Source organism: Microtus ochrogaster, chromosome 5 (assembly GCF_000317375.1).
Source record: "Microtus ochrogaster isolate Prairie Vole_2 chromosome 5, MicOch1.0, whole genome shotgun sequence".
NCBI classification, from domain to species: domain Eukaryota; kingdom Metazoa; phylum Chordata; class Mammalia; order Rodentia; family Cricetidae; genus Microtus; species Microtus ochrogaster.
Genome location: NC_022012.1, coordinates 46375426 through 46388942, shown reverse-complemented (window position 1 = coordinate 46388942; position 13517 = coordinate 46375426). Strand labels below are relative to the sequence as shown.

The window sequence follows — 13517 nt, the reverse complement described above, 5'->3', positions numbered from 1 at the left end:
CTGTGAGTTCGAGACCAGCCTGGTCTACAAGAGCTAGTTCCAGGACAGGCTCCAAAACCACAGAGAAACCCTGTCTCGAAAAACCAAACCAAACCCAACCCAACCAGCTGGCATGGAGACAGCACACATGCATGTATAGTACAAACCACCTAGGAGACTACGATCAAGGAAGCCAGCTTGGTTAACACATCAAGATCTTAAAATTAACAAAAGCATGGGTTGTTTTGTTTTTTTTTTAAAGGAAAAACCAAAAGCCCTAGGTTAATAGCACCAACAAATATACCAAACTTCACCATAATCTTGTACGCAGCAAAGGACATCAACAAAAGTGAGAGAGAAATTCACAGGATGGCAGAAAAATATTTGCTGCTCGTATTTGCTACAGAATTAAAATCCTAACTCTCACTGAATGTGGTGGCACACACCATTAATCCTAGCACTTAGGAGGCAGAAGCAGACAGACCTTTGGGAGTTCGAGACCAACCTGGTCTGCACAGTGAGTTCCAGGACAGCCAGGGCTATCTAGAGGGACCCTGTCTAAGAAAAATCAAACTAAAATCCTGAGATAAAGGATAGCTTGAATTCTGAATATAAAGATCTCTTTTAAAAACTTAATTCAACCAAAAATAAATTTAAAATGGACAAACCCAAATGAATAGTCCTCAAGGAAGATACACAAGAACCATAAGCAAATAAAGAGGTAAGTACTCAATATGCTTTTTTTTTTTCATTTAAAATTCAAAGAAATGTAAACCAGAACCACAGGAAGTTACTACTCCATTGTCAAAACAAATAAAAGGAGCTCTCCAGAAAATATCAATTGTCAGGGAGGGTACAGAGACCTGGGAGCCATGTGCATTTCGGTGGGAACACAATAGTACAGCTGTCATAGAAGATAATATGACAACTTTTCAAAATATTAACCATAGGATTAGCATGGGATCCAGTGAATCAATTTAGGGAGTCTGACATATATTCATACCAATGTTCACAGCACCATTAGTAAATGTGGAAATGGTAGAACAGTACAATGGTAAAAAAATGTGCAAACAACCCTAATGCCAACTGATCAATAAATGGATAAAATGTGATATAAACAATGGAGCACTTATTCAACCTCAACAAGAAATAAAACTTGTGGCTAAAATGAGATGACATTATGTGAAATGTATTAAGTATGCCAGAGAGAAAAGGATGGATACTCTGGTTTACTCTGATAAGGTGCTTAGAAATCCCACAGTTCAGAGACAGAAAGTACCAACAGTAGCCACCATGGACAGGAAGAGAGCTGTCCTTCAATGGGTACAGCTTCAGTGTGGATGAATATGCTCTGGAGATGGAGGCTAGTGATGGGTGCACAGCAATGACAATGTGGTGCTACCATGTTGTACCCTTGAAATGATTAACAAGCTCACCTTACACGTTTGTCACAAAACAAACCCATATTCAGCCAAAAATGCCATCAAACTCCCACTTAACATACTGCTGATGATGCTATTTGACTGGGTAAAAGGTCAATCTTCTTACAGTTAGACTTAAAAATCAGGAGCTTCCTCTCTCTGGGCATCTTTATTAATCAACATTAAAAGCTTGACCCATGAAATGGATACTGCTATGTACCATAGAACCACTGTCTTAGGATTCTAATAAGTGCATGTTTGTAGATCTAATATGCAAACCAAGAAAATGAAAAGGTTATATACATTGTGAGTGTGAGAAGAATGTCACAATCCCCATCTCATGAGAAAAGCTCCCAAGTTGCCTGATTGGTCCCCAGATTCTAAAAGCCTGCTTGCTCTGCTTGATACTATGCGTAGGACAGGAAGCTAAAGTCAAGTACCACTAGCTTTTGGGAACAAATGACACGATGACAAGTGTAAAACCCCACATTTTAAAATGATGAAATAAAAATAGGACAAGGAAATAAACTTCAAAGATGGGAGTAACCAGTTAGCTAAACATGGAGGAATCTAAGTACACAAAATAGCACGAAGCAACAACATGGCACTGACATTTTCAAAGTAAACTGATACTGTAACTGAGAAATGCAAGTTGATGTAACAACTAGGATAAATTAGTATTTGAAGTCTCATATTTGAAGGGCCATGGTCTTTCTTATCTTGCTTCAAGTCCTCGAATATAGCAGGCAATTCATAACAAACGTTTTTGATTAAATGAAGGTTACTAAATAAGAATGTAGAACCACTGAGTGTACAGGAGCTCCACGGAAAGAGACAAAGGTGACCTAGAAGTCGTGGACTTTAAAGTTCTAGATGAGATAAAGTTAACACTTCAATGCTTAAGGCAGTGTGTATACAAGCATGAAGGAAACACGTCAACCCTTGGGTATATGCATAAGGAAAATGTCATGCTTACGGCAGTGTGGACAAGTTTGAGTCAAAACACTAGATTCACAGAGATAGAGGAGTCAAAGAGGAGACGGGACAGGAGTCACACAGCCTTTTCCATCAGGAAATGGCAGCCCTTAAATTCCTAAGAGATGGGCTCCTCACTAAGAGATACGTCTAAGGAAAAACAGGAGTTCAAAGTATGGAACTGGAAAGCCAATGTTGAGAAAAAAGCATACCCATGCTCGACTTATCTATGGTGTAGAGGCAGGGGCGCAACTAATGGTCTGTCTATTTATTTGGCATGAGGAGTAGAGAGGGTGACATTTAGCCTAGGCTGACTTTGAACTCACTGTGTACCCAAGGATGACAATGAATTCTTGAGTCTCCTGCCTCCACCTTCTGAATTCTGAGATCACAGGTGTGGGCCAGCACACCTGGCTTTTGGACATTTTTATGATGTAATCAAAACACACACAGAATCTACTCAACTTCCAAAATGTTTGAGGAGAACATTAGTCTACATGACAGGTCACATCTGCCTCACGGGTTAGCAAATTAAGGCAATTTAATAATCACTTATATTTTAGTTAAAGTTTTAACTTTTAAAACAAGCTGAGTTTTCATTGGTCACATATACTTGTGAATTTAATGTTTATCCTTCTGTTTCTTAAAACATCCCAAATTTATAAGGTGATGAAAATTTAAAGGAAAAAAAAGGGAATTATTCTAGCCAACAGTAATGTCAAGCCATTTTTCAGTGCATAATAAAGAAAAATTCCAATAATTTGTTAAGTTTAAAAGTAGTAATTCTAGTTCAAAAAAATAAAGCCTCTCTAGATAAAAAGTAAAACATCCTATAAAAAAAAAGTCTTTGCTTTTCAAGATCAGAGACATGGCTGCTGCTCTTACAGACAGGAAAAGCAACAACTCATGGCTTTTAGAGTGTTCTGAGAGCTGTCACTCTTCTATTTAAGAATATTTGCCAAGGATTAGTGAGAGACTGAAGGCAATTCTACACTCACAGTTGTCTACTCTGACAGCTTTGGTACTAAAGGTACTTAGCATAGAATATAAAGAACACCAGATTGTAATAGAATCGTCAAGAGGAAGCCCTGTCTTCCTTGGGAAAAAGAAAAAGCAATGCCTGAACTCCCAAATTATCTTCAGATGTCAAGAATCTAAGAGTCACTGTGACCTCTACAGGATAAAAGGGATGATGAAAAAGGAAGTCTATATAAGGATTCAAACTTTTCTCCTAAGATGTCATATAGTTCATGGCTCAAACTATAATATCAAGAAATATATGAGAAAAACATGTTAAATAACAACAGTGGAACTCAAAGGCATGAGCTTTTGTCTCTTTATTGTTAACCAATGAATATTATCCAAAATTAGAGATGTATATGTAATTTACTTGTACAACATGAAATTATGCTAATGGGAAATTACCAAATACTCATTAGTGTGTTTTTACATTGCTATATGAACATGTGCTCTCAACTGCTAATGATAAACATTATAATTGGTTTAATCTCTATGAAAACCCATATTGCAAATGGCTGTTCCTGTTTAGAAAAATCCATACAACTTTAAAAATGGATTAAACCCATTTTAATCCTAATCTACAAATAGACTATTAACAGCAAATATAACTGTAACCTCTCAACACTGTAACAACTGGTGTAGCAATGATCTTGTACACAATGCAAATAGGGGAAAATCAGTGAAAATCCATGGGAAGTCAACTCTTCTAGCAATAAGGACTATTGCTCTAGAGCTTTGAGAAGGAGAATGCTCATGTTTCCAGGTAGACCAGTAAGTCCTACCATTTCCCCCTCTCATGTATGGAAAGCAGAAACATTCCCTCACAAATGATTTTGAAGCATGTGCACAACCACTGTACAACCGTCACTTCAAGGTTAACCAGTTGTCTCTTGTCCTACAGAATCTAAAAAATATATTAAGCAAGGCCTTTTCTTTTCATAATGTCTGCCCAAAATTACTCCTTTTAAAGTCAGCAAAATAAAAAAAAAGCACGAGATATTTTCAGACATAAATGGAATCTATGGTGCATGAAAACTGCTTAATAAATGGCAACTGTAATAGATAAAGGTAAGTTTGAGTGCATAATACCGAATGGAACGTAGCTGAACCACACAGAGAAAACAAGGCTTTCTGTATCTTCAAACTCAGGTGCTTCATGGTCAAAGAATAGAAGAGCATCTTTCTAGCCAGAAAGCCTTTTCAATAAGACATAATTGAAATGAGATTTGATTTTAGAGACTGCAAATAAAACAAGCAGTGATTTAGAAACCAAATATGCTAAGATGATGTACCTTCCCCACCACGAATAAAGGACGAGAATCCTTCACTGCAAAGGCAATGTCTTACTTCCTCAGACACAGACCACCCCTCAGCAAACAGCACACCAGTGACAACACACACATCAGAGCCTCACAGCTCAACAAAAAGGCAGTTAAAGCATTCGCACTGGAATCTCAAAAGTATATTCAATGAAGGCACAACTGAGACTGTCCATGGATGGCAGACACGCAGCGCACACAGTGTACAGTGAGGTACTATTACTTCCTTGGAACTGATGCTTTCATCTGCTGCCCTTGCAGGAGGGTCCAGGTTTGTTCCTTTTGACAATTAAAATCAGTTATCATCAACAGTATCTTCTATTAGACATCTGTTTCTACAGCAACCTAAGAACAAACCTTGAATTTTTTTCAGAGACCACTTATTCGCAGGCAGAATTTTAATCAATAAATTCTCCTAGGACTGATGCCTGCTGGCTCCATCTCTGAGGCAGCAGGCAAAAAAAAGCCATCAAAGGACTATAGGACATGTTACACCAATCACTTGAGCTGGCAATGATGACTGTGCTTAAGGAAATGCAAAGTAACCACCGAATAATGTAATTAAGGGATTTCTGTAATAATTAACCACCTCTGCACACTGTACTGTTCAATGTTCTAATCGTCTTGCGATGCAGTCTCCTACACAATGGCTGCTGTCTCATCAACCCTGTGTCTGTTGACCCGATACCTCATCTTCAACACCTCCAGTAAGTGATGTGTATGACACCAACAATATGGCTCTGCCATGACAGGGCATGAGAAGCCACACTGAAAACACATGAGTGAACATGGAAATGTATGTAGGTCAAACATGGAAAGGGCAAAGAAAATTGAGTTCATTAACTAAGCATGCACTGAAATGTTCACCGTCATCCTAAGATGTACACCGTGCTCAAAGCACACAGACACATTTATCAGACATGGTCATTAGTGTTAATATTCAACTGAAAAAAATCAAACAAAAAAAAAAAAAACGAAAAATGTACAAAGAGATGACAGGATAGCATTATCAATTCCCTGGCCAAAAGAAAAATGACCAAACATGACATCACACTGCCTTAATGCTGAAGAGCGCCCTTCAGACTTCTGCTAGTGAGCACAGTCAACTGCTGTGAGTGCTTTGGCAAGGTGGGATGCATTCCATCCATCTGCAAGGCCTGCTTTTCTCTGGTGGTGGTTCAGCTTAGGAAGGACATGTATCACAAGAACAGCTCTCACATTGCTTCAAACTCATCGATACGCTGCTTCGTATTGCCTTGTCGAATCTGTCGCAGAGTCTTGTACTTATCGCGGCCTGCTTTGACATTCTCGGCATGAAGAACATCATTCTGTGTTTTCTTGGTTTCATCTCTGGCTTGGGCTAATTCTGAACTTAATGCCTGCATTAAAAAAAAAGCATTATTATTACATAGAGTTTAACAAATTATGAAAAAAGTTTAAAGATTCAAAATACATGCATACCAAATCTGACTCTTTAATATATTCTTAATCTTTCCACTGTGGAGTGGTTGGGTTTTTTTTTTGTTTTTTGTTTTTGGTGTTTTGCCTGCATGTCTGTCTGTGGGAACTTACAATTATGAATTGTCATAAGGGTGCTGGGAATTAAACCCAGGTCCTCTGAAGGCCCAGCCAGACTGTTCTCTTAACTGCAGAATCACATCCAGTCCCACAAGCTTCTTTTGTTAGTAACTGTGATAGGGAGGAATGCCCATGGCCTTTCTTTTCTTTAGTCATCAGCCATAATATTTTATATATTCTGAATTGCTTTAACTTTCTTAATCCAACACATGAAATAACTGATCAAGTTCAAAGTAGTCATTTTAAAGAAAAGTCAGTGTAAGATAAAAATGAACATTTTCTCTAGAAATCTTAATACAGTTATTATAATTTTCACTTTTTTAAATTAAGATTTCACCAACAAAAAAAATTAAGTTACTTTTTGAACTGTTGAATTATGCTGAAATTTCCTACTCTGACCTAATAATATACATTTAATAAACTGATCTTTTAGTTTTAAAATATGAATAATTCTGATAAAATATTTTCGATGAAGGATGAAGTATCAAGTGTTGCATCGCTGTTTTAAAGACTAACGTAATTTTACATAGTACTAGATACTTTCTCCCTCTGAAAATAAACCCATCTATAATTAAAAACTCATAGTTAGCGAAGCCCTTGCTAATGGTTGTGTAATGGAAGCAACGAGAGACTTGTCACTTCAGGACAAATAAGAAGAGCCAATCACAAGGCTGGCCCGGACTGCAAGGGCTCTGAGCGCGCACAGCTGCATCAGTACCTGGAGCTGCTTCTTCACACGTTCATTCTTCTGTGTTTCCGTCACCCGCTCCTCCTCGCTTCTGTGGTTCATCACCCCCTCGCTCGACAACTCAGCACTGGCCTCGGCGCTGTTCTCGTCCTGCTCATCATGCTCGTTTTCCGTGGGAGGAACAACTGGCGGAGGGGGAGGGGGAGGGGGCGCAGACATCACGGTTTTTAACTCTTCTTTGGTCTTTTCCAAGTCTTCTTGAGCTGCAAAAGCCTGAACATTGAAAATAAGTTTGTTAAACTGAGAATAAAAAAATATTTTATTCTGTCTTTGTAACAAAAAAATATATTTCAAGGTAATCATGATAAATCCTTTTAATAAAACCTCCATTTTATAGGATTCTAGCAGATAGGAGGCATAAACATTTTTTAAACTTAAATCTGTACAATGCTGAGAAATGTCATATTTAATAGATTATATATGAGGCACAAGCAGAAAAATAAAGAGTTAATGGAATAACCAGACTGTCATTACTCTAATTCAGTGGCCAATTAAAAATCACTCACCTAACAACAGGTTAACTAGATAAGTCATCTCATATAATACAACATAAAATATCCAAATTACTGATGATTTGGGAACAGTACTTCTTGGGTTCCTTAGAAAAGTCTCACTTTCCAGTCTCGTCCTATGTCCTATTAGGAGTACTCTATTTCACTCTCAAAGGGCTCCTAAACTAGGGAGTCTCCCATAACAATTCCTTAAGCTTGAAGAGCTTAATGGTTGAATTTTAGAATCTAAATATAATCTAACATTACATGAGATAAAAATTCAATAAAATGGAATTATATAAACAGATTTCATTTCAAACATAACTGTATACAAAAATATAAGAAACAGGAGAGAATATACACTGTTCTAAAATAATGTCCTAGCTTGTAGGACTGTAATTTTAATTTTTAATTAATTTTTGTTGATTTCTATGCATTTTTGAATTGCTCATAGAACTTGTAGCTGTAATATATTTTAAAAGTTTGTATGACTCTAAAGTTCATAAATCCATCTCGAAATAGGGTCTATAAAATTCTCATGACAAAAGCAGTATAATAGGAAGACTAAGCATTTTACCCCCTTTCTACATGTATTTTATATTTTTGCATATATACATATAATATGTAAAAAATGTTCCAATTATTGAACTGTCTCAAAGAAATTTAAGAACAGGAAAAAAATGTCATACAGTAAGAGTATTTTACTGTAGAAAAACTATTATGTATTTCATGTACCTTCCTTGGATATAAACGTAAGTGCACTATAAGTTGATGTTATTGAATGAGACTCGTCGTCTCTGTGCCATCCCTCCAATTCCAAGCTTGACTTCTGCACTTGTGAATTCTCATCAGAAACCTTAGCAGCATCCACTGCACCCTTAAGAGTTACAAGCAGTTAAAAGGCTGCTGGGGCAGGAGCTTAGGAGACGACCTCTCCCTGAGGAGCAGGGAGGTAGTGGTTGCTCAGAGAGACATTTTTCCTCAGTGGTGCAGCCACTGGCAAGCTCATCATGTTTCTGTAACTAAGATTTTACCCAGGCTCTGTAACCCTAACAGACTCACTGGTCCATTAAAAAGAAAGCCCAGGAAAGCAGAAGGGAGATGCTGCGTGGGAAGGACAAGCACTCAGGGGGAGCAGCGGTGCAACTAGAGGAGTAACTGGTGAATACGGCAGCTATAGTACATGCACACATGGGAAAGTCATAGTGCCCATGACATAGAGCATGCTTGAAAAAAAAAAAGAGAAAAAACCCAAAAAGAAAACAGGAAGTCTTACTAGTAAACTACAGCCTAACTCAAGCTCGCCTCCTGTGACTGGCTGCCATGCTTCAGTCTTTCATCTCACTACGGCACCCTTCGGGCACGTATGAGCATCCAATATCCCAATCCATACTTCACATTGATTAGGTCTGGGGTTCTTTTTTTGTTCTGTGTGTTTGTCTTTATAAAATCTTGCTCACTCTGTTAACTGTGCTCTGAAATCTTAAGCCTGGTATCACATATCCCACCATTGTGCTCAGCAAATATTTATTTGATGCCCTATAACTAAGTTTCTATTATCCAACTGTCACCTAAATCTTCTAACTTTTGTGAAGTCACACCTGACTGTTGGCTATTCTTACTTACTCTACTAACTTAGTTCTTTCCTATATGGAAGAGTCAACAACATGCTTCACCCCTTAATCATTTCCAATCTTAAACTAATTTATTTCTCAAGACCCAACTTAAATGCTAATGACTTTCCCAGGTATCTGTCTGGTTCCCCTAGATGATCACCTCTTATGCATCCCCCAGGGACTGAGCATGTACCAACCTCACATCACCTGTACAGAGCAAGCAAGCACATTCCTGGCTCACTAACAGAGCAGCTATTCAGTAGACGCTACCACACAACAAAACAGTGATTACTTTGTGTTGCCACTCTGTAGCTTCCTCTTCCTTTTTCTTCTTAGCTTCCTCTAAAAGTGCAATCTTGGCAGTGAATTCGGCAAGTTCTGCTGCCTAAAAATAAAATATTTATATATTATAAATACTGGAGACAATATTTTTTAATATTCTGTTATAATTCAGTCAAAAAATTTTCAGGTACATGCTTTGGCTTTTTTAAGTTTCTCTTAGTCTTCCATTTTTAAAAAAAGGCAGATTTCCTGAAGATTTTAACTAACTTCTTTGAATAGGTACTTAATATAATGAGATAGATAATACAAGGCAAAAGTTAAAATACTTTTTTCTACAGATGAGCAGTTACTTACGTTTCATTAGTAAGAGCTTGAAATGTAAATGCGTGTTTTAAAGTTTATTAAACAAATAAACATCATATACTATTCTGTTACTGCAAAGGCTCTTGGTCAACAGTCTCATCTGATTCCCCCCCCCCCCCAGTTCCATCTTTAAAGAGAGAAAATGAGAAGTTCAAACAACAAAGGACAGGTATGACACCAAACACCTGGAATCCCTGCTCTCTTGGTACTTAGGAAGTGGGAACAGATAATCAAGATCAAGAGTTCAAAGGTCATCTAAGTTACTAGCAAGACTGTCTACAAACAAGATTCAAAGACATTCAGTAAATAAACACCTGAATTAATAAGATTTGGAATCTTCTCTGTGTTGTGCACATTCTCATTATTTGGAAGTACATCAAATAAACAAAACTTCAACCAGTCATGGCTTACAAGATGACATCCAGAAACCAAACTTGCTATCTCGATTTATCAAAGTGCAAGGCGCCACATATCTTACTGCAGAGCCAGTTCAAAGTCAAAGTCAGTGGTTGTCAACCTGTAAGTTACAACCCATTTTGGGAAAGTCACAAGGGTCGCCTAAGACCATCAGAAAACAGTATTTACATTATGATTCCTAACATTAGCAAAATTACACTTATAAAAACAAAAATAATTTTTTGGTTGTAGGTCACCACAGCATGAGGAACTGTATTGAAGGTCACAGCATTAAAAAGGTTGAGAACCAGTGGTCTAAGTGAATGAAAATCCTTTTGTTGGCCACTAGTTCCACTTAAAAAGGAAACTGTAAACAGAATATACTTTATGAAAGAAAATGTATTTTCAATCTTTAAAAAGGAAATATATGACTCAAAACACACCTCATGCTGTTTGGGTTCCTGTTTAGTTTTTTAATTTTTTCAGGCAGAAATAATGTTCAGTTCTGTCACTTGTTGCTATCCCTTCGGCATGCTTTCTAGAAAGTCAATACTTGGGTTTGCCATCACGCCATGTATTTGGTGAAGTTTAGCTTTTTCCAAGAACAAGCAGGGCCTTACCAGCTGCTCCTGGTTCTTCATCTGGTCCGCAGCTTGCTTGGCTATGGCAGATTTGGCCTCCTCCGCAGCCCGGCGCTCCTTGTCTAGCCGCTCTGCCTCTTCTTTCGCTCTTTGGCGCTCCTGCTCCAGTTCCAGAGCTTTCCGTGTCTGTTCTTCTAGTTCTGTCAAAGGTTTCACCCAGCGCACAGACATGGGTTAATTTCAATCATCCTCATTACAGCATGATGCCAAAAACTTGCAGTTTCTAAAAATCAGTGTTTAAATACACAAACACTTCAAATTTAACCTTGTAAAGAGTAATAGTTTTACAAATATGTAATTCAAAACTGTAAAGATATTGAAAGTCCCTTATAGTTCAAGTTGTATAGAAGTACATACTTAATTTTTTTAAAAATCTCTAATTCTAAGTTTTAATCTGGGGGAATTAGAAAAGCTGGGGCCTGGGTAGAATAACTCAGTAGGAGAATGTCTGCTCAGATGTACAAGGCCCAAGGTGCAATTCCCAGTACTGTCTAAAAGTAAAGACCGAGTTTTCTTTTCTTTTCTTTTTTTTTAAATCTCAGTAGGCACCATATTTAGAGATCTATAAATTAATGCATTTAAGACCTATGGGGCTAGGGCTCAGTGGTACAAGTCTTGTCTAGCACACAAGATGCCCTAGGCTCAAACATCTTATAGGTGATTCTTCATATCCTTAAACCATATACTTCAAAATTGGTAGTTTTGTAGTATGCTAAATTTTTATGTCTGTCATAGTAAAAAAATTACCTCATAACAAAATTTGTAGATGTTTGGATTACAAATTAAATAACATAAATAGAAAATGTTATTTTCTATCAGTTTTCTGTAGCATCAATTAAAAAAACAAAACAGGTACAGTCAATAGCTATTTGTAATAAAAATTTTTAAAGAATTTTTAAAAAAATTATACAAAAATCTGTCTTTTAAAATGTGAAAATGAACATTATTCTAATCTCACCTACAAAGAAATATTTGGGTAGTCATATGACCTTATGGAGTAATGCACAGCTTTCACCAGTGCTCTGAAACAAGGGTTAACAAATGCTATTTTACTAACATTTGTTGAATCATCACCCACACCCTCACTCAGAAGTTACATATGACTGCTTTCACACGACAGCCAAACCAGCAATTGAGACTGTGTAAATGCCTAAAATATTTACTCAATTACCATATGTGAGTCAAATCTGGTGAAGGGTTTGATAAGAATGATAAAGAATACAAACTGTCCCCTTAGCTGGTTCATAAAAAAATCTTGAACTTTCCATCTTGGGGTATTTAAAATAGCAACTCTTTCAAGGCAAAGGTTGGAAAAACACAAAGTCAAACAGCTTATGTCCCTACTCATGTCCGAGTGGAGTGCTCAGTCATAATGTTTATATGGAGGCGACAGGCAAAGTTAATGTAAATTCAAACCAATAAAATTCCAGGAAGCTTCTTTTTCTCACTCATATTTGAATGCCAGCATTAAACGATTTTGAAAGTCAAATAATTTCTCACCCCAAGAACCAAGTTTAGAAGCTACTACTAACATTGTAGTAACAACAACAATAACAAAAAAAAAATACAGCCCAAAACTAAATTTTTTTCTTTCTCTTTTCTAAGATAATGGTTTATCAATAACACTACTGATTTCCTGGGGAAAACACATAATCTTAGAAGAAAAAAATAAGTGACAGATCAATAATCACAATTTTTAGAAATCACAGAACACTGGGACTGTGCATTACTGGCTAAAAAAAATAGTATACCTAAGCAATGATAGAGTTATTAATATGTCATTGCACATAATTATTAGGATACAATAATTAAAAACAATAAGGCATAAACTTTTTCCCCCAGATACAATGGTGCGTAGTTACAGTCCTGAGTATTTTGGGAAGCTGAGGCAGAATGATTAGTTTACTCTAGGAGTTCAATGTCAGCCTGGTGAATAAACAAGATCTCCTCTTAAAACACTCCAGAATATGTGTCACTCATGCCTTTTGTGTGACAAATGAGAACACATATTCGAATGTGCTGTGTATTCACTCTGTAAACAAAAAGGTATCTGGTTCCCCAAGTGGACAGCAGCAATGCCTCACAGCAGCCTGGGACTAGCATCCTACTGGGCCAGGAAGACCAAGATGAAGATGTAGAGCTTGAGACTGAAAAGGTACTAGGAGGACAAGTGCCTGAAAAGGGGCAACTAAGGAGAAAAGTCTCATCAGATATGCATGCTATTTTCCTTCAATATATTTGCCAATTCCCCAAATACACACATAAATGAGACACTAGAAAACACACAGGAAGCACGTAGGAGACTACAGAAGCAGGGAGAGAAATCACACTCTTGTCAAATGACAGCATTTGAAGCTAACACAGACAAGTCTACCGCCTCCTTGGGAGAAAATATTTGCAAATCATGTATGTGATAAAGATCTGTATCCCAGACATATAAGAACCCTCAGAACATCAAGAAATCCCACTGGCCAGTGGGGAGAAAATTTGAACACTTTCTTCCCAAAATAAAGAAATGGCACATGTGATGGAGGAAGGTCATTGGTTGATTTAATAAAGAAGCTGCTTGACCTGATAGGTTAGAACGTAAGTGGGAGGAGCAGAATGCTGGGCGGAAGAGGAAGTGAGGTCAGAGACTCGACAGCTCTCCTCTCAGAAGCAGACGCCTCAGAGAGACACAATACTCCA

The 13517-nt window shown here is 37.4% G+C and overlaps 1 protein-coding gene across 1 annotated transcript in view; it reads right to left on the bottom strand.

Annotated features, from left to right (window-relative positions):
- The window catches only part of Rdx (radixin), a 63477-nt gene that overhangs the window by 12096 nt on the left and 37864 nt on the right, over positions 1-13517 (bottom strand). The window contains exons 11-14 of the mRNA XM_026779096.1: positions 10809-10969; positions 9440-9532; positions 7011-7253; positions 5933-6093 (exon numbers count right to left, since the gene is read on the bottom strand). Coding sequence (XP_026634897.1) covers positions 5933-6093; positions 7011-7253; positions 9440-9532; positions 10809-10969 — 658 coding nt within the window. The remainder of the gene's footprint in view (positions 1-5932; positions 6094-7010; positions 7254-9439; positions 9533-10808; positions 10970-13517) is intronic.